This window comes from Prinia subflava, chromosome 7 (assembly GCF_021018805.1).
Source record: "Prinia subflava isolate CZ2003 ecotype Zambia chromosome 7, Cam_Psub_1.2, whole genome shotgun sequence".
Lineage (NCBI taxonomy): Eukaryota > Metazoa > Chordata > Aves > Passeriformes > Cisticolidae > Prinia > Prinia subflava.
This window is the reverse complement of record NC_086253.1, coordinates 2,544,052-2,563,796: the sequence shown is the minus strand read 5'-3', so window position 1 is coordinate 2,563,796 and position 19,745 is coordinate 2,544,052. Positions and strand designations below refer to the sequence as shown.

Genomic DNA, 19,745 nt, shown 5'->3' with positions numbered 1-19,745 from the left:
GGAGCTGTGTTGTGCAAGAGGGAGCGTGATCCCACATGTGCTTTCTGTAAGCCAGAGAGGATTCCGGGTGCTGTGCTGGAGAATCAAAGCCCTGTTTGGGGGAACCTGCAGTCTGACTATCCAGTTGGACAAGCTCAACTTTCCCTGCAATTTAAATAGACTCTGCCAGAATGTTAATTGTGCCAGGCTCCAGAACTCCCTTTTAACTCCTTAGGGGCGTGTAGGGTTTCCAAGCCACCCTCGCTCTCCTGTGGAAATAACAGCTTTGGATGTCTGTGTCCATCACCCACTCATTCCCCTGGGAAGCTTTTATGGCCTCAGTGTGTCATTTGGGATAATCCAGGACATTCCTGCACAGCTCAAGGAGGTCCTTTCCTTCCCCGTTGTGTGGAAGTGGAGATCTCCCTCAGAGCACAGTTTTTACCTTTATTCATCCCAGAAATTCCTCCTCCTTGAGGCTGATTGTTTGATACCCATAACATCTTGGCACTTCAATTCTGTTTACTTGTTCTCAGTTTATGGCACTTTCCTAACTAAACTCAAGCAGAACAAACAGCATCCAGAGAGAGAAATTCCAGTTTATTGTGAATATCAACAACAGTGGAGAAACAGCTGTTCAGATCCGGGGCAAACTCACTCAAAAATCATTATCTCCTTTATTAGAAGGCAAAAAAAGAGCTTGAGGTGTCAGAGATAGAGAAGGGATCATCTGCAGTTTGGTTTGTTGTGGTCTTGTGGGAACACAGGTGTGCTCAGTCCCAGCTGGAGCTGTGGCCAAACCTGTCCCCTGGAAATGCTGGAAGCTTTGCTGTTGATTTACATGGGTGCAGAGTGCAACCCTGCCTGCTCACAGATTGTTATTATTTTACCATCTGTAAAAGTTTCTGCAGCAAAACCTTCCTTTGAATAAAGGAGGTTTAGGATAGTAAGAAAAACAGGCATAAATTAGGGCAAAACCATTTGGGTTTGTTCTTGCTGCAGGGCAATAGTGGGGAAAGAAAAAGAAAATTATCCTCCTTTTTTCCCAGGATACTGCCTTACCTGGAGCGTGTACCTTCCCTAAGAGGTGGCAGATGGATTTCTTTGTTTTTCTTCAGGCTTGTGAAGCATCCAGGATTTTTGGAGGAGCAGCTGTGAGCCTCAAGAGGTAGATTTAGATGTCTCCTTGTAGCCTGGCATATTCCTGCTGCTGGTAGGGTGGACTTGTCACAGGCAGGATCTTCTGATGCCATCCTGGCCTCTGTGGCAGCTGAGGAGGATCTTTATGGTCCCTTCCAACCCAAACCATTCTGTGATCCCATGTTATTGGGGGTCTGAGTACTTGGCACCTTCACTGTTAATTATTTCTTTAAAGTTTAGGTAATTAATAATCTCAGATTAGTCCTGGTAGCTAAGGTAGGACAGAATATCTGTGTGGGAAGGCAGAGTCCTTGTTGGACACTTGGCGTTCACTTAGGGAAGGACCTGAGTGAATTTGAACCAAAAATGTGTGGGTTTAAATTTAATAATAAAAAAATATTTTAAACAAAGAATACAGACCTGTGGATGGACTTCCAGAGAAGCAAAAAACTTATTTTATTGTTGGAGTAGAGTCTTTACTGATGAAACAAAACTGAAACCCCTGAAAGGACCTGAGACCTGCGGTCGCCTGAAGCCTGCAGGAGATGACTGTGGTGGATTAAGGGGAAGCTCCACAGCTGCACACAACACCTGCCAGCACAGCTCAGTCAGTGCTTTTCCATCCACGAGGAGCTCTTCTGGCTCCACTTTCCATCTCCAGTATGTCCAAAGGTTACGGAATTCCCATGGTAGGACTCCCCTTGCAGAGTTGGAAGGATCCCGTTGGGGATTTGGTGAGTCCTGCAGTTTTAGTCCTGCTGTCCACTGTGTCCCCCCAAAAGAAACATCAAAAGCTCTGGCAGGAAAGAAATCAAGTCCTGGCTCTTTTCCTGGTTTTGGGAATCTGGAATCTCCTCCAAGGCTGCACCTCCAGAAATTTGCCCTGTAGCCCCTTTGTATTGTAAGGACACCCTTAAAGCTTCCAGAGCCTGATGCACCTGAGGGTTTGTGCCACAGTTCTCCTGATCCTTATGTCTGCCGAGTCCCCACGGACTTCAGTGGTGTTTGTGGGGCAGGAGGATTGTCAAAACTCTGAATTTCATCCTAAAAGCTACATCAGAGCCAACATTACCATTTGGTGCAAAGTGCTGAGCAGAGAACAGCCTGGTTCTGCAGCCTCGTTGGAGTTACCACAGGGACACCCCTGTCATGTGTGGGAGTTGTGTCCAGGTTTAGGTTGGATTTTAGGGAAAAGTTCTTCACAGAAAAGGCTGTCCAGCCCTGGCACAGCTATCCAGGGCCATGGTGGAGTCTCCATTCCCAGAGGGATTTAAAAGCCGTGTGGATGTGGCACTTGGGGACATGGGTTACTGGTAGCCTTGCAGTGCTGGGGAAATGGTTGAATTTGATGTTCTTGAGGCTTTTTCCAACCTAAATAATTCTATGATTCTACAAAATTGAGTGTGTTTATTCACAGACTTTACTTTGACAGTGAACTCAGAGCCTGATGGTGAGACCTGGAGATGAAGCTCTTCCACGAACACACTGAAGTGGTGCAGTGACAGTGGCAGAAATGAGACACATTTTCCTTTGGTCTCTGCTGCTCTGGCTTTTTTTTTTTTCCCCTCATGTTTAGCTTTGTTAAAAGCCTTACTCTGCACTCTCATCATCTGCTGGGGGTTTGTTTGAGGTTCAGCTGGAGCAGGATGAGGTTGAGGTGTCACCAGGGTGTGTAGGTGTCCTGATCAGCACTGATAACAGATGTGGAGATGCAGACACCTGGCCCTCAGAAAGAGGCCACCAAAAAGGGTTCTGAGGAACCCAAGTGTCAGTGACAGGCAGGGAGGAGCTCCTGCTTTTTGGGTAATTCTGATCTTGTGTCTCCAAGGAGAGAGGCACAATATCCTGGCTACAACGATGTTGTGTTTATGTCCACAGCTCAGAAATCCATCTGTGGGAGGAATGAAGAATATCCTGTTGCTGTCCAGTGCTAGAACTTGCTGGAGCTTGATCCTTGGGTTGCTTGCTGAACAGTCAATTCCCTGTCCCTGTCCCAACTCCTTCAGGCACAAAAATCCCAGCCAAAACCACCACTTGACTCCTGCATCATGTGCATCTGCCTTAAAACCAGATCCTGCTTGCCTTCAAGTGGAGAAATCTCTGCCTGGGGTTTGGCAGGCTGTGGGCTGGGGTCTGATGGAATGATGGGCAGGGAAACCCAAGTAAAGCTCTCCCTGCAGGAACAAGGATGTTTCCACTGCGGAGCAGAGCAGGGAGTGGCAATACAGGATGTGGGTTAGGACAACCCATGTGTGCCTTGGTCAGCCATGGATATTCTTGAATTTGACATCTGGCAAACAAAAAGCGTGATGGGATATGGGATTTATTTCCCCAAAACTTTCAGGGAAGCACAAATCATACAATCCTGGAATGGTTTGGGTTGGAAGGACATTGAAGACCATCTCATTCCAACACCCTGCTTTGGGCAGGGACACCTTCCACTAGCCCATGCTGCTCCAAGCACTGTCCAGCCTGGCCTTGGACACTTCCAGGGATCCAGGGGCTTTTCTGGACAAGCTTTTCCACTGCTTTCATTCACTCCCCAAATCTACAGGACACAGCACAGCCTCTTGGTGTGTGTCCCACCTGCTCTGTTCATGGCATGGCTCAAATTAAGACACCTTCCCAAAAATGAAACCAGCCCTGAGCCATCAGCAGAAGTTGAAGCATTTTGTGAGGTTCTGCCCCACCTCTGCCCCGTGGCCTCTCGTGTCCCCAGTGCACTGCTCAGACTCTTGTGTCCATTCCCCCTTCCCACCTGCTCCCACCAAACCTGGGCTGTGCAAGGATGACTGGTCATGCCAGTGGGGTTTTTCCCCCCCTTCATACGTTTGTTTATTCATTAAGGAAGTCAAAAGAGGAAGAGGAATAGAAAGGTTGCAAATGTTTTGCTTAGAAATGAGACCTCAGTGACTGGGCTGCACGTTGCCCTGCGTGGGCAGCTCCAGCGTCCCCCGTGAGAGCTGGGTGAGACCAAGGAGCCCTCCCAAGGTGTGCTCAGGTAGGGTCACAGCTTGTTTGTGTATCTGCTTGCATCCACATGGCCCAGAGTTCCTATGGAAACGGGCTGGGAGAGCTGGGCTTGTTCAGCCTGGAGAAATGAAGGCTCAGGGGAGATCTCCCAGCACCTTCCAGTGCCTGAAGAGGCTCCAGGAGAGCTGGAGAGGGACTTTGGGCAAGGGTCTGGAGTGACAGGACAGGGGGAATGATCTTTACACTGACAGAGAGTGGGTTTAGAATGGATACTGGGGAAAAGTACTTTACTCTGAGGGTGCTGAGGCCCTGGCACAGGGTGCCCAGAGAAGCTGTGGCTGCCCCTGGATCCCTGGAAGTGTCCAAGGCCAGGTAGGACAGGGCTTGGAGCAACCTGGGATAGTGGAAGGTGTCCCTGCCCATGGTAAAGGGTGGAACTGGGTGATCTTCCAACCTTCCAACCCAAACCATTCCATGATGCTGATTGCCAGTGTTTGACTGTCAGATCTTCCCTACAGCTGTGCATCCACGGGTTTCCCAAATGTGGCTCCTAAACCAGTGGCCACCTCTGCATCCCGGGATTTCTTTTCTTCCCAGCTGCATCACTTTAATTTTCACAGGATGCCTCTTTTCAAATAGCTTTGCTCTGTCTCTTTGCACATTCCAATCTAAAAACCAGCAAGGTCTAAATTTCACAGGCACCAGGAGATCGTGGGGTGCTCCTGCTCGGGGAGGAGGCATCAGCCCTGCATCCCATCCATGGGAACAGTTCTGAGACTGTAGCTCAGAAAACGCCAGGGAATGCTTTTACTGCACACAGAGAGGGCGAGGAGAGGAAGGCAGAGAGCTTTGCCAAGGGAAATGGTTGTGTTCCACACCGAGTGTTTTCTTTGGGTGTTTGTTTCCCACCCCTCGCCCGGGATGCGGAGCTGCGTTTGGGACACGGAGCCCGCCGGGTTTATCTCGGGGTGTGGCCGTGCTGCAGGCTCTTATCAGGTGTGTCCTGGGGAGCAAAACCATTCAAACAAAAGCCTTTCACCTCCATTTGTGCTCAGTTCCTGCGCTTGGCCAAGGGTTGGTGTCTGCACTGGGGAGGGATTGGTCCACAATTAATGTGTGTGCAAGAAAACTGGTGGGTTTTTTGGGGGGATGGAAATTCTAGGGTGGATTGGTACAGATAAACGAGGTTAGAAACACCAGTGAGGCTGTATGGAAGGACCAGAACCAAAATTAATTAGATTAGAGTTACAGAACATTAGAATTACAGAATCATTACAGTTGGAAAAGACTTTTAAGATCAGCTCTGGAAGGAGTTGCCGTGGTTTAGAAGCGTAGGAAAGCTTTTCCTCCTGCAAACTGCCGGCTTGTTCAGCTGTCAGGAGAGAGCTGGATGCTTTCCTTGCTCTCAGCTGCTCCTTTAGCTCTGACAGGCTGTTTGCTGGGATGAAAGGAGACACATCAACAGGCAAAACTGCGAGAGCTGCCGGCGTTTGTCGCTGTCACACCTGCGCCGTGGCACTGCCAGCACGGCAAACAGGCAGGTAGAGTAAATAATGCTGGATTGTTGGGTTTTTCTTTAGTTCTTTTCTACAAGAAAGGAGATAACAACTGGATGCTGTCCCATTTTCAGGCCAGGAATTGTTTGCCAGACTTGAATTACAGGAATTGCTGTGGTGAGGCAGAGCAGCTCCATTAGCTGGGAGCTGGCAGGGGCTGGGGGAGGCTGAGCACGCCTGGGCCCCTCGTGGTGCTCCCATCAGGAACGATTGAAGGAGCTGTTTGTGATGGAAACAAAACCAAATTGGGCTGATGCTTTAAGGGGAAATAAAACAGGGAAGAATAACTTTATTGAGCTTGTTTATTAAATCTTGCTGTGTTCCCTTCTGAGCAGCAGGAACTGTTGGAGCTGCTGGTGCAGCCAGCTCGTGTTTTGTCTTTCCCTTTTTTGAGCTGATTTGGTGTGGAGAGGCTTTGGACAAAACCTTTTCATATCCCTTTGGCTTAGTTGCAATCCTAAACTGATCTGCTGGTGCCAGACTAAAACTAAATATGACCAAAGAGTGCAGAGAAGAGGTTTTAAAGCTGTAGTTTTGATAAGATGGTGGGTGTTCAGAGAGGCTTGGGAATTTCTGGGTGTTAAGATGCTGATGTTGGCCCATGCCAGTATCCATATTCCATCACAGGGAGGGAGAGATGAGTGTGCTTTCACTGCTAAACTACTTAGAGAAGGTTCTGCTTGAAGATGGAGGGGAAAAGCCACCATCCAGCCACTCATGCTCGAGGGGAGCAGCAGAAGGAAGCTGGCTGCAGATTTTTTTTCCCTATGTATCTCACTAATTCCTTTGGGCCTGCAGCTGAAACATCTCAGTTCTGCTCCCTGCTCCTGCTGGTTATGGAGCATCTCCCAGTTCCAATGCTCCCCTGCCCTTTTAGTGTTTCATCCTTCCACCTCATTGAAGACAGTTCAGTGCCACCCCCTTCCATGGGCAGGGACACCTCCACTGTCCCAGGTTGCTCCAAGCCCTGTCCAGCCTGGCCTTGGACACTTCCAGGGATCCAGGGGCAGCCTCAGCTTCTTTGGGTAACTTGTTCCAGGTTGTCCCTGGGCTGGTTTGGTGTTTCACACCCTTGTTCTCTGAGCAGTGATGATTTTTTGGTGCTGTAGGGAGCGTATTGTGTTTGCTCTCACCTGTGGCACAGTGAGTGTTACCAGATGGTTTGCTCAAAGTTGATTTTTTTTTAGCACTTCTAGTAGTAGTAGCTTAGTGCTTGCTACTCTTTACTGTATGTTTTTTAGCCAGGCAAAGTGCCAGCACGTCTGTCAGAGGAAAAACTCCTGGCTGGATCCTGGAGAATGAACCCAGCTGAAATTCCCTCTGAAGGGAGAGAACTCGAGTCCCACAGGGAGGATTTTTCATCATGATGGTCCCATTTGGTAAATCAGTGCCCAGTTTTGGAAGGAAAACCAGATGACACTGGGAGCATCCCCAGGTATCCATAAGGAGGAGGGAGACGTGGTGCAACACCAGCCCCTGGAGCTGGAGCTGAGCATCACCAGCAGCAGCAGAGCCATTCTCTGGACAGGGACACCAAGCACAGCCCTGCAGGCTGCAGAGACCTGTGGGATAGCTAAAGAAATCCATGTTTTGGTGAAAGCCCCTGAAGGTCCTAACAAAAATCCCTTGATAGTTACTACTCCAGGCAAACCTACCTGTGTATGGTGATTTAATGATTTAACCAAGTCTCTGCTGTGATTCTTGGGGTGTCCTGTGCAAGGCCAGGAGTTGGACTCGATGATCCTTTTGGGTTCCCCCCAGCTCTGGATATTCCACAATTCCAGCAGGAGAAGCAGTCACTTTGCAGTTTATTTGTTCCTCCCTTATACTTGCTCATTCAATTGCAAAGATTTAGGGTTGTTTTTTTCTTTTAGGACAGGGATCATCAGGTCACTCTTAGGATACCTCCTTGATCCCAGCCATTCCTACCTCTGTTGCAATTCAGGTGGAATTGGAAGAGGTACAGTGGAGTGGCTCTGGGTTTTGTGAGGATGACTTGTTTCTTCACATAAATTTGATGCAGCAAAATGATTTGGGTCTCCTGCTCTTTATTTGGTTTACACACACATCAGGGGGTTGTTTTTCTAGCAGCCTCTCTCTGCAGCCACCTATAACTCGACCTGTTTTGTGAATCAGGGGGAGCTTAGGATGGGATATTTAGGAACCAGAGAACACAAACCAGCATTCCAGAGAGGGCAGATCAGACCAGCTCTCCTCACCCTTTCTCCTCAGTTATTTGGGGTTGGTTTTGGGTCACTGTGGGGCTGTGCCTGCCCCAGCAGGATCCCAGAGGAGCTCCAGCCTTTTCAGAGGCAGCAGCGCTGTCCCAGAGGGCTGTGGCAGATTGCAAACACTCTCAGCACAATCATACCAGCCCAATTAGCATAATGATGCTGCCTAATTTATGCACAAATTGCCCTAATTTATGTGTGTCGATACATATGATTAAACCAAGCACAGGTGGAACAGGGTTTGGTCTCACCCAGCCAATGAAGCACAAAGCTGCATCCATCCCAAAATGTGTGAACGGTCCAAAATTCCTTCTTTTTATTACTAAAATATGGAGGTTTGTGTTGTTTTGCTCTGGCAGCATGAATGGGGTGCAGGGCAAGGCTAAACTCGTGGCAGGAGGTAAGAGAATAAAGGATTCCTGGGCTGAGATTTGCATGGATTAAAGGCAGCTTTAATTTGCCTCGATACACTTGGGTTTCAGGTGGATTAACAGGCGGTAGGATTTGGGGCTGTCTAGCCAACTAATACCTCCCTTCCTTTATTTTAATTATTTTAATAAGGGATGGAGGACTGCTGAAACTGTGGGCCACCTTTGCCAGCCCCAGATCTTGAGCATTTTTGTGTGTAACATTTTATACCATTAATATTCCCTATTAACAAAACTGCTGTCATCATCTGAATTCCCAGAGCACTTTCTCAGCAGGGCTCTTCCAAAAAAACCCTCTCAAACTGTAACCTTATATTCCTCATTTTAATAAAAGAAATAGGTGATTTTTTTCCATAGAATCACAAACTGGTTTGGGTTGGAAGGGGCCTTAAAGATCATCTTTTTCAATCTTAATCTGACATGGTCTCCATCACGTGTGAAATTCTGTGATTTTCCTGCACTCAGCACCATCCAAAGCTGTGTTTGGAATCTGTCAGCCTTGTGAATGAAGGAATTAATTGACCATGAAAGTATTGACAGCACATTAGCTTATGCCAACTTCCTGATTTGGTCCCATAAAATTTACTGCTTTGTTTAAATGCACAGAACTAACCATATACTCCCATCCTAAATCCAAAACACTGTAGCAGCTACTGAGAAGAAAATGAACTCTAACCCAAAAATTACCTCTCTCCCAGACAAAGCCAGGACAAGCTGGTCACAGCACCAAGCCTGTCTGAGTCTGAGAAGTTTTTGGACAATGCTGTGAGACACAGGGTGGGATCCTTGGGGTCTTCTGCACAGGAGTTGGACTCAGTGATTCTGATGGGTCCCTTCCAGGTCAGGAATTCCATGATTCCAACCATCCTGGAAGACACTTGACTCTGAGTGCAATGATCTCTTTCATAACTGGAATCTCTTTCTGAAGCAGCTTTGTGTAACAGCATTATCAGAAGTACCTGGAACAGGTCAGTGCTGGATTTCCCAGTGCTGCCAGGCTTAAAAAACTGAATTTTTGTGGTAGAGAAGGGAAGTTCCTTCCTCTATCCAGCATGTCTTCCTTACCACTGGTGTAACAGCAGGTTAAATTGCTTTCATCCAAATATATACAAGTGGTATACAAATAAAAATTATGAATTATGATGGCATTCCCGAGGCCAGTGGGTTGCAGGGATGGCTTTCCACACTCAGATGCTCCGGATGCAGCTTTTTGGGAGGATTATCTGGCGGGAGGATTACCCTGCTGGGGCACAGTGGGGTCAGGAAAGGCAGAGCAGTGGAAAGGATTGTGTGGGGTGCAGGAACCGAATGTGGGACGCCCTCAGCTGCGTGCCACACTTGGCAGTCACGCTTCCTCTCTGCACAGAAACCCGTTTCTGAGGGCAGTGAGTGATTTCTAAGAACAGATGTGGATGTAAGACACTGCTGTGAGGGTGTACAATGAGATGTTCCTACCCTGCCATGCTGGAGTGTCACAGGGATGAGGGCTGTGAGTCACTGCAAGTCACACATCCCCAATATCCCTCTGCTCCTGTCTCTGATCCTTCTTCTGGCTCTACACCATTCACACACGTGCCACTGACGTTCCTGAGCTTTCTTGTGTTCATTCTGCCTTTGCATTTGGTGGTTTTTGTTGTCTCCCAGCGTTTGCTCCTCTTTCGGGAGATGTTGTCCTTGTCTTGCGGGGAGCCGTGAGCGTGCACTGCAGGAGCCTTTGGAAAAACTCAGCTTCATTGCTGATTCCCTTTCAACTCTCAGATGCTAGCAGCAGGGGAGCTGGAGAGGAGGAGGCTTTGGGGAGACCTTCCAGCGCCTGGAGAGGCTAAAACAGAGCTGGAGAGGGACTTTGGACAAGAGCATGGAATGATGGGGTGAGGGGGAATGAGTTTTAGCTGTAGGAGAGTAGATTTAGATGAGATATTAGGAAGAAATTCTTGGCTGTGAGGGTGATGAGGCACAGTATCCAATATCCAGAGATATTGTGGACTTCCAGTCCCTGGCAATGTCCAAGGCCAGGTTGAACAAGTTTGGAGCAACCTGGGATAGTGGAAGGTGTCCCTGCCCATGGCAGCAACACTGGACTTGATCATCTCCAGAGGTCCCTTTCATCCCATTCCATCATTCTGTGATTCTCATGCACTCAGCACCATCCAAAGCTGTGTTTGGAATCTGTCAGCCTTGTGAATGAAGGAATAAATTGACCATGAAAGTATTGACAGCACATTTGCTTATGCCAGCTTCCTGACTGGGTCCCATAAAACTCACTGCTTTGTTTAAATGCACAGAGCTAACCAAAGGATGGCAGGGCCTCCCTCCCCCTGCACAGGGAGGAGAGGACAGGCTGAAGGCTGGGCTGAATTCTGGTAGCCCTCAGAGCCCTCTTCCCCAGGACAGCAGCATTCCTGGGAGGTTTTGGGAAATGCTGGATCATAAGGAAGAAAATGCAAGTGGTATGTGGGAATACCAGCGAGCCTGGCACATCTGGGGTCACTCATTTAGAGCCAGAGACGAGAGAGAGCAGATTCCTCAGCTGTTCTCCAGTTCACTTAAAAAAGAAGTACCAGGAAAATAACCCAGCTCTCCTCCTCCCTGGCAGATCCAATGTCCTTTAATCTGCTCTGTCTCACAGCTTCTCTTACCATGGAAGTTGCTGGTGGTCTGCTCGGGCTGAGCAGCAATTCTGGCAGACTTCAGAGCAGACTCCAGCTCTCGTTGCTTTGAAGCTCCTGCTCCTATCAGACTCAACTAAATCAGATTTTTCCCTTTCCATGGAGGTAGAAAATCAGCCCATCTGATTGCAGTGCTGAGACTTGTCTAATTGAGCAAGTGCTGGAGTCAACACTTGAGCAGGATGAAAAACAATGAGGAGATCACCCAGGGATTATGTCTGAGCTCCACAGCTCCTGGCACCGATGGAGCAGATGGCTGGGTCGCATCCTGCCCCAGGCCAGGCAGGAAAGATGTCAATAGGAAAAAAATATATATTAATTTGCTTTAAATGTATTCAACTTGAAATCTGGAAGTGCCTCAGGTCTCTAATTCTGCACTTCACAGCAGCAGCCCAGAAGATGGGATTAGCTGGGGGTTGGCTCTGCAGACTCCTGCAAGGAGCCCCACTACTGCCTCAAAGCTGATGTGGGTAAAAATATTTTGGAAAGGGGAACTGGGATGCAGGGAGTGGAGACAACTTGGCTGGTCATGTAAAACTGGGGCACAGCCAGGAACAGTGTGGATGTGGCAGGTGAACCATGAGCCCCTGTGGTGTGGCTGATGGAGGCAGGAATCCAAACCCAAGAGCTGGTGGGGAGGGATGTGGTTTGTGCAGGTGTCAGAGCATCACAAACATCCCTGCAGGTCTCCAGCCTGTTCCTTACAGGATCACACTTGATCCTACAGCCAAAGTTTGTATCCAAAGAGGTTTGGGCTTGGGGAAGTTGCTGGTGGCTGTCCCATGGGTACGTGGCCACCAGAAATTGTGGTGACCTCCATGTGGCTTTCTGTCCCCTTCCCTTGGGGTGGGAGTAAATGAACACACAGAACTGCTTTTCCCAATGCCCAAACTACTTCTGTCTGGGGTAATACACCCTCAGAGGAGCCCAAAGTGATTGTGGTGCCCTCACTGCAATAGAAATTACCAATTTCCTCTGGACCGTCCTAAACTTTATCTGCTTTTACCCAAACACAAGCTGGGAATATCAGAGTCCCTTCATCTGTAACTGCAGCTGCCTTGTAATTCCCTCCTGCCACTTCTTCCCAAAAGCACTTCTAACCTGGAAACTCCCAATTTTGCTTTCTGTATTTAAAAGTTATTTTCATTTTTTCGAGTGTGTCCACAGCTTGAGCAACAATGAAAAACTGCATTTTGCATCAGGTGAAATGAAATGGAATTGCCTTGCTGGCAGCAGTAAAAACGCTGTTTCCCTAAGATGCCGCTGTATTTTAATTCTTTGGTTCTAAAAGCTTTTTTTATTTGTTTGTTTCCAGGGGGCAGCACTGGAAGAACCTTTATGGGCTCCTCATGACGTGCAGGTGGACGATTGACCGATGATAATTAAGGTAGGAAGGGATGCTGTTAATGATTGACCGATGATAATTAAGGTTGGAAGGGATGCTGTTAATGACTGACTGATGATAATTAAGGTTGGAAGGGGTACTGTTAATTTTGGCATCTTCTCATTTGTCCTGTCCTTGAAATGGTTCTGCCCAGTGGCCTGACGGTCATCACTCTATTTTGGGGTTCAGTACACAACTATGGCACCATGGCCAAGCAGTAACTTGTGCTAAAGTGTCCCTTTAAACACAGAGGGAAGGCAAATCTTATTTAAGAACTACCTGGGAACGTAACTAAGTGGAAAAAATCTGACTTCCTCCCCCAAAGGATAATAAGGTCTCTGTTGGTGCGGAGTTGGAAGGGACATGACTCGTATTTGAGAGCACTCAGCACAGGGATTTTTTTGTTCTGCTGAAACCCAGTGGTTGGGTTGGAATTCAGGTTCTAACTTGCCATCTCAAAAAAAAAAAAGAAAAAGAAAAAAACCTCAAACTAAAAATATGTTTTGTTCGTTTATTTTCATCATCTTGAGCTTCTGTGGAAAGCTGGTCTATCTCCAAATGTGGCAAGAGAGTGCTCAGTTCTTGATTGATGAAACAGAGGAAAATCCCTGATTTAAAAGCAGTAAACAGTTGTACAAACTTGAAGAGGAAAACACAAATGTGAGCAGAGTTAAATGGATTTTTAAGGAGTTTTTGTGCTGCTTTAGTACCTGGATTCTTGCCTTGCTGGGTTGTTTCTGCCGTGGTGGTTGTGCTTGGAGGCATCACCAGGAGGGTGAGATGGTCACTGCTGGTCTCTGCCTCCTCTTCCTGAAGCAAAGAGGGTCTTCACCCCTTTAGGAGTCACCACAGAGACTCCCAAATTTCTCCTGTAACAGAGGCTTAGCTTCCTCTCACAGTTTGGGTTTTCCCTTCTGATTACTGGGTTCACTTAATGCCTGGTTGGTTTTTGGTGTCGGCAGAGTTGTTGGAAGGGAAGGGGGAAATTCAAGCTGCAACAAGAGCAAATTCTTTGAGCGCAGGTTTTACCATTCTCCAGTGTATTTGTACTGTTTGTTTGGCTTGTGATAAGATGCACTGCTGTGGAATTTGCTTGGAGCAGGGATTTGCATGAATTATTGGTTCTTGCAGCGTGCACATCTGTGCGAGCCCTCTCTCCGTGCTCCGTGGTTCCCGAGCACCCCTTTGGAGGAGGATTTGTGTGCCTGAGTGCAGTGGTCAGCACAAGCCAAGAGCTTGGGGGAAGGAAGGCTGCAGTGATAAAAACAAAGTGCTGAAATGAGGGGAAAACTCCTTCAGGGCTGTGCAACAGCGTCAGGATTTGTGTGTTTATTCTGTGTGCTGACTTCTCATCCCAGCGTGGTTTTGTGAAAGCAACATCCCCCTGTTAGGAAAAACCCAGGGCAGTTGTGCTTGGCCTCTTGCAGGGTTCACTTTTATATTTAGGAAGTGTAAATGGCATCAGTCACAGCTGCTGATTGATAGAGTGTGGCCCAAAATTGTGTATAAGAAGGGAGTAAACAGTCATTGGGGATGGTCTCTTGATTCTGCTCTTGGAGCTTTTCATTTGAAGGGTTTCCCCCTTCTCCTAGAGAGATGTTTCTGTAAATCACTAATTAAGCAAATGAGCTACAGTGACATCAGTCTGTCTCCAAAAAGAGCTGGCGTTTTGGAGAAACCTTCAAGCTGCAGACTCAAATTATCCAATATTTGAAATTATGGTGTCTCATAGGAATAGAAAGAGCGAGGAGAGAATTACTGGAATTTTGGGTGACTTCAAGTTTCATGTACAAAATCAAGTTTTTTGTTTAAGTCTAAATTCTACATTGATGCTAAATCTGGTGTCCTCACTAAAATTGACTAGATCTGATGGCATTAAAAATTTGCTTGTAATTGTCTCACTTCCTTTTTTGTAGAGAGTAGAAAAGGTTAAGGCAAATACATTGGGATGTTCATCTACAATACTTTGCGTAATGTATTTATTTTCTGAAAAATTGGCTTTGATGGGGAAAACTGGGGGATCTTCTGCCCCAAGAGCATCAGGGGCAGGTGTGAGTGATGGAGCAGGTAGAGCATCAGTGGTCCCACCATTTGTGAGGTCCTGGGTTGGGAAGAGCACTGGTGTGTGTTGAAAACAGCCAGAGCAAGGTGCTCAGTGTGATGGAGACGTTGTGGCATTGTATGGAGCTGTATTTGAGTGTGCAAAACTCAAACTCAAAACTGCCAGAGCTGCTCAAAAGGACAGAAACCATCGGGGTGTGGAGGGGACAGTCCCATGGCACCACTGCGGTGCCGAGTGCCGCGCTTTTGAGAGGGGGAGTGCTAAAACCACAGATCTTGTTTCAACAAAGCCCATCCAAAGCCATCCACAACCTCTGCACCATCCATGTCCTCCTCCAGCTGTGTTGCCAGCAGTTTTTGGGAGGTGAGAGCCACGCTGACGTGCCCTGTGGATTTGCAGAAGAGCTCGACACGTGTGGTTTGCTGCACCAGTTCCAGCAGCACCCATCACCGAGCTGTTGTTTTCGGTGCTACCCACAATAACTGAAACGTCTTTCCTGCAAGATAAGTTAGTAATTGTGGTTGGCTCCTTCCTCTGTGTTTGTTCTCTGGGTAACTTGAAATCTCATTTATCACCGGGGTGCTGCTGCTCCCCTCCAGCACTGGCTGGCCACGGTCCCACAGCCTCTCCCTCAAGGATCGCTCCTCAAAAAAGTGCCACAGCTTCATCTTCTCCCCAAGCACGTGCAGTTGTGACCAAATTTCATGAGGTGAGACAGGAGGTGATGGCTCAGGAGTCATCCCAGCCCTGCACTGCTTCATCCTGGTGGATTCTGCTTTGGTTGGCCAAGGCATGAAGTGGCTTTTCCCCCACTCGGATTTGCAGTGTCGGTCAAAGCCACCACCAGCTGCAGTGCTTCTGAACCCTTTAGAGATTGCTGTCACATTTTGGGACTACGTTTTGGAAACACAGAGTTTGCCCAGAGACCAGAAATCACAAGTGAGTGGTGCTCCTAAATCCCACCGGCATTTCTCCCCACCTGTGGAGCTTCAAATTTCTACATGAGATTTGATACTGCTGAGGTGAGCTCACCTGCTGCATCCTAAAAAACACCCTGGGATTTGCAGGGACTGCTGCACAGAGTACAGATCATCGTGGATTTCCCTTCCCAACACACACCTCCAGCGCTGGGTGGTTGGAGCTGAGCGTGCAACGGGGACAGGAAAGAGAAAACTCCAGGCAGAAACCACCCCAGGCAGCGTGTCAGGACCTGCAGCCCCTACCTGGAGCTGCTGGGTATAAATAAACACATCCACCCTCTATTTCTGGCAACTGCCTCCCTGAGGAGTAATTTATTTTTTTTTCCCAGTAGCTTGTTCTGCAAGCAGGTTTCCTCTTGCAGGTGATTAGGAAAACCTCATTTTTATGTTAATTAGGCACAACGATCAGTGCACAGACATCAACTGCTCTCACATCCCTCTGAGACTGCGATTTTTATTGAAATTCAGTCCTGAAAAACCGATACCAGCAACTGATGTACCTGTTGCCTGAGCAGATGGGAAACTGCACCTAAGGGGTGGTTGCCTCAAAAATAACATTGCCAAGGGTGTAGCAACCACAGGTTCAGCTTTCAGGAGGGTTGCAGCTGCAGCCAGTTTAGGTTTTTAGTGCTAAGTTTATGGGCTTCCTCAACAGCTTGTCTTCACTGAGATCAAGCCATGCCAATTTAGGGAATTGCAGCTAAGCACAGCTACTGCTGACACTGGTGGACCTATAGGAGCAAATCTTTTCCATGTTGATTTCTCCATACACATCCTTGCTTTGATTATATTTGCTCCAGTGGGAGGGTTGAGTTGATCCACATTTTCAATAAAATAAATCCTTCGTTTTGGCTGCCCCATCCCTGCAAGTGCCCGAGGTTGGGTGGGGTTTGGAGCAACCTGGTTTAGTGGAAAGTGTCTCTGCCCATGGCAGCAGGGTGGAAGTAAACTATCTTTAACATCTCTTCCAACAGAAAAGAAGAGGGAATTCAATCATGTGTGCTTTGGGTTTGTTGGTAAAACACAAGTGCAGCACTTGATGATCAAGCCCAAAATAACCTTTTTTTTTTTTTTTTAATAAATCAGAATAGCTTTTACCACCAGACATGGGTATAAAATCCTTTAGAGAAATAGGATGGTGGTTGGAGTAGAGTTTTCCCATCCTGTGCTTTTCAAAGGACATTTTCAGTCAAAGCCATTGCATTTTGGATGCCCTTTATCAGTGTGTGCTTCACCTCCAGCCTGGTGGAGATTTGGGGCCTTTTTTGCCTCTTGCAGCCCTTCCAGTTTTTGTGAACAAATTATTTTTTCTTTGGAGCAGCATTTGAGCCCTCAGTCCTTTTTTCTCCAAGCTGCTGCCCACAGGATGGCCACACCTCAGCCTTTCTCCTTGGGATCTCTGGGAAGTGTTTTCCTTGGTGACATTTTTTCACAGTACCAAGCACAGAGGACACCAGAGGTGGAGGGGCCAGAGGAGAGCATCTGGTCCCAGCTGATACAACCCAAAATCCATGAAATTCTGGAATTGCACTGTCTTGCCCCAAGGCCATGTGCTGTGAACCACATCCAGGTTTCAGGAGCACAGGTCAGCAATGGGATTAGCCAGGTCAGTGGTTGCTAACACCATTAACTTCTCCTATCTCCTTTTCCAGAGCTCAGTTCTCGTGATGTTATTTAAGGCTTTTGTAATCCAAATCCTTGAGGTTTCTTGCTGAAAGCTAAAACAAATATATCCATCTTATCAGGCCTTTCCAAGAGCAAAGCATGGAAATCCCCTGTCAGGCTGGCACCGACACCGGTGTTTTCCTCTCTCTGCACCAGCGACTTTTCCTTTAATATTGCTGTGCAAATCTTCCCTGGATTATGCAATGATTAAGAAGAAAGAATGAAAAATTACGTGGGAATTTGGCAAGGGACACGCAGCTCCAGTGGGTGGTTGGATGGATTTGTGATGCCCTGAACACATGGACGATCTCCCTGTGGTGCAGAACCGCCGGTGCTTGGTCAGGGACCTGTTCCCTTTTCACACAGAGTCACTCTGAGGGCAGGCAGGTGTTTGGGTTGGGGATTTTTGTCTGTGGATGTCCACAGGGAGATAAGGCAGGCTGGAGAATTTAATAATTCCGTGTATTTCCAAGGGCTGTGATGCTTTACCTGAGGTGGGTGTGCATTTCAGGGGAAGTGATACCTGGCAGCAGGTAAACAGTTGCAGAGAAGCCAGACAAGCTTTTGATGCGTAAATCCTCCAGCTCTGACACAAAATGTGATATTTGTCTTACAAACTCCACCAATTCATCGATATATAACAGCACTTGGGGTGAGAGAGGGCACAGTTGGTACCTGTGGAGCCAAGGGATGAGCTCGGAGGTAAATTATTGCTTGGGGAAAGTGGAAGGGTGATCTGGGGAGATCCAAGAGGGAAGAAAGCTTTAGAGAGAAACTAGATTTTGGTTGACAATTGCTGAGGGAATTTAATTCCCAAACTTGATTTTTAATGCATTTTATAGATGCCCATCCATATGCAAGACATTTTCCCTTCCTCTCCTGTCCTCTCTTACCCAGGTGCTTCTGCCCAGCGTGCAAGTTGTAGTGCAGGAAGTGGGTGGTGTAGCAGCTGAAATGTACAATATTTGGGGAAGGAAATACTGTAATCCACAGTTTTGCTGCTGCAGAGAGCATTTGTGGGATGGGGGCTGTGTCTGAGCTGCTTGGCCAGGTTCTGCTTCCTTTGGATGTGGTTTGTGTGCCTTGGTGAGCAATTCTCTCTTTGCAGAGCTGGAGGGAGGGGAGAAGCTCTTTAAAGTGAAACATTTCAAATATTGATGGAGCTTATACTACAATAAAGCTGTGTTTTACCTCTTCATGGCTCATTTTCCCCTGTGGAAGGTGCCCAGCTTGGCTGCACCTCGCTCAGCAGATTCTTGGCAACCTCAGGTCTTACCTTGGGCTGAGCTTTGAGGAAGCACAAGGTCAAACTGCTGTCACTCTAGAGGAAGTTTGTAGGTTCAAAATTCAACTAGACCTGATCCTTAATTAAAACAAAACAAAACAAAACAAAAAAAACACCCCTAAAAAGCAAGCAAGCAAAAAATATTAGTATAGGCTGCTTCCAGTCTTGTACAAGGGGGTGGAGAAGTCATAGAATCACAGAACCATAAAATGTTCTGAGTTGAGAGAGACCTTAAAAGATCATCAAATCCAACCCCCTGGAAGGCAGGGATGCCTTCCACTAGACCAGCTTGCTAAATCAACAAGATCATGTGAACAAGACCATAATTTTGCAAAAAATTTGTATTTGAGACAAACTAGTTTGTAGAATAAAATGTTGCTCTTTCTCCTCCAAAATACGTGGATGTTGGGGCATCTGAACTGACTTCTGAGCTTCTGAGGTACAGCTGGGACTGAGCAGGGAGGTTTCTGCAGCTGCCTCCCTTTTGGCTTTAGTTGTTTAAGGTTCCTCCTTGCAGAGAAACCTTGTGGGGAGGTGAGAGCTCTGCAGGAGGGGGAAATGGTGCAAGCAGCAGAAAGGTGGTGGAGTAATTTGGAAGCTGAGTTGGGTTTTTCAGGAGAGAAGTTGGTCAGGATTCACGTTGTTTTGGTGTTTTAATCCACGTAAGAAGACTGAGGTGTGTGGAAGTGATGGGAGTTCAGCAGGCTCTTGCTGGGAGGTTTGGGATGTTCAGTGTCTCCCTGCCTTCATCCCAAAAATGAACTCAAAATTGCAGGTGGTGACCAAGAAGAGTGTGAGGGAAAGGGTTAAATCTGAGTGAAAATGAAATTATTTGGAAGGGCTGGAGCTCTGTCCTTCAAAGCCTCCCCAAAGTGAAACATGCAGGGAGCCCCAGGAATGGCAGAAACCCCTGGGGATCCCCATGAAGGGAGGTGTTGGTCGGATTTTTTTCTTCCCAGTCTGTCCTGGGATGAACACTCAGCAGAGAGGACAAGGATTGTGCTTTTGCCAGGGCAGGTGTCCCTCACAGACATCATTTACTGTCAAAAAACCACCCTGAAACTCCAGCTGCAGTGGGTCAGTGGCTCCAGCTGCCCCAGGCCACCACATCTTCCCAGGCTGCTGGGGAAGGAAAGAGCCCTGCTCCTGCACACCCTGCAGTTCTGGGGGGACAAAAAGACCTCAACACCCCCATTGTGGTGCTGCCACCTCCTCCCAGAGCTGCCAGAGGCTCCCTGTGGCTGTCCTGGAGCTCAGACACGCCTTGGGCAGGATGGAGATTTGTTTCCTCAAATGACAGGTCCCAGGAAATGAATGTTCTGCTCCTCAGCTGCCACTGTGGTCCACCCAGTGCCATGAGCAGCATTGGAAACACCCTCAGACATTTCACCAG

General features: G+C 47.6%; 1 protein-coding gene across 3 annotated transcripts in view; it reads left to right on the top strand.

The window, feature by feature from the left end:
* Nucleotides 1-19,745, top strand: part of PTPRA (protein tyrosine phosphatase receptor type A) — a 115,063-nt gene that overhangs the window by 44,297 nt on the left and 51,021 nt on the right. For 2 of the 3 annotated variants that reach the window (XM_063401369.1, XM_063401368.1), the window contains one exon: nucleotides 12,292-12,363. In XM_063401369.1, coding sequence (XP_063257439.1) covers nucleotides 12,352-12,363 — 12 coding nt within the window. In that variant the 5' untranslated portion in view covers nucleotides 12,292-12,351. The other variant, XM_063401370.1, reaches the window with a different exon arrangement.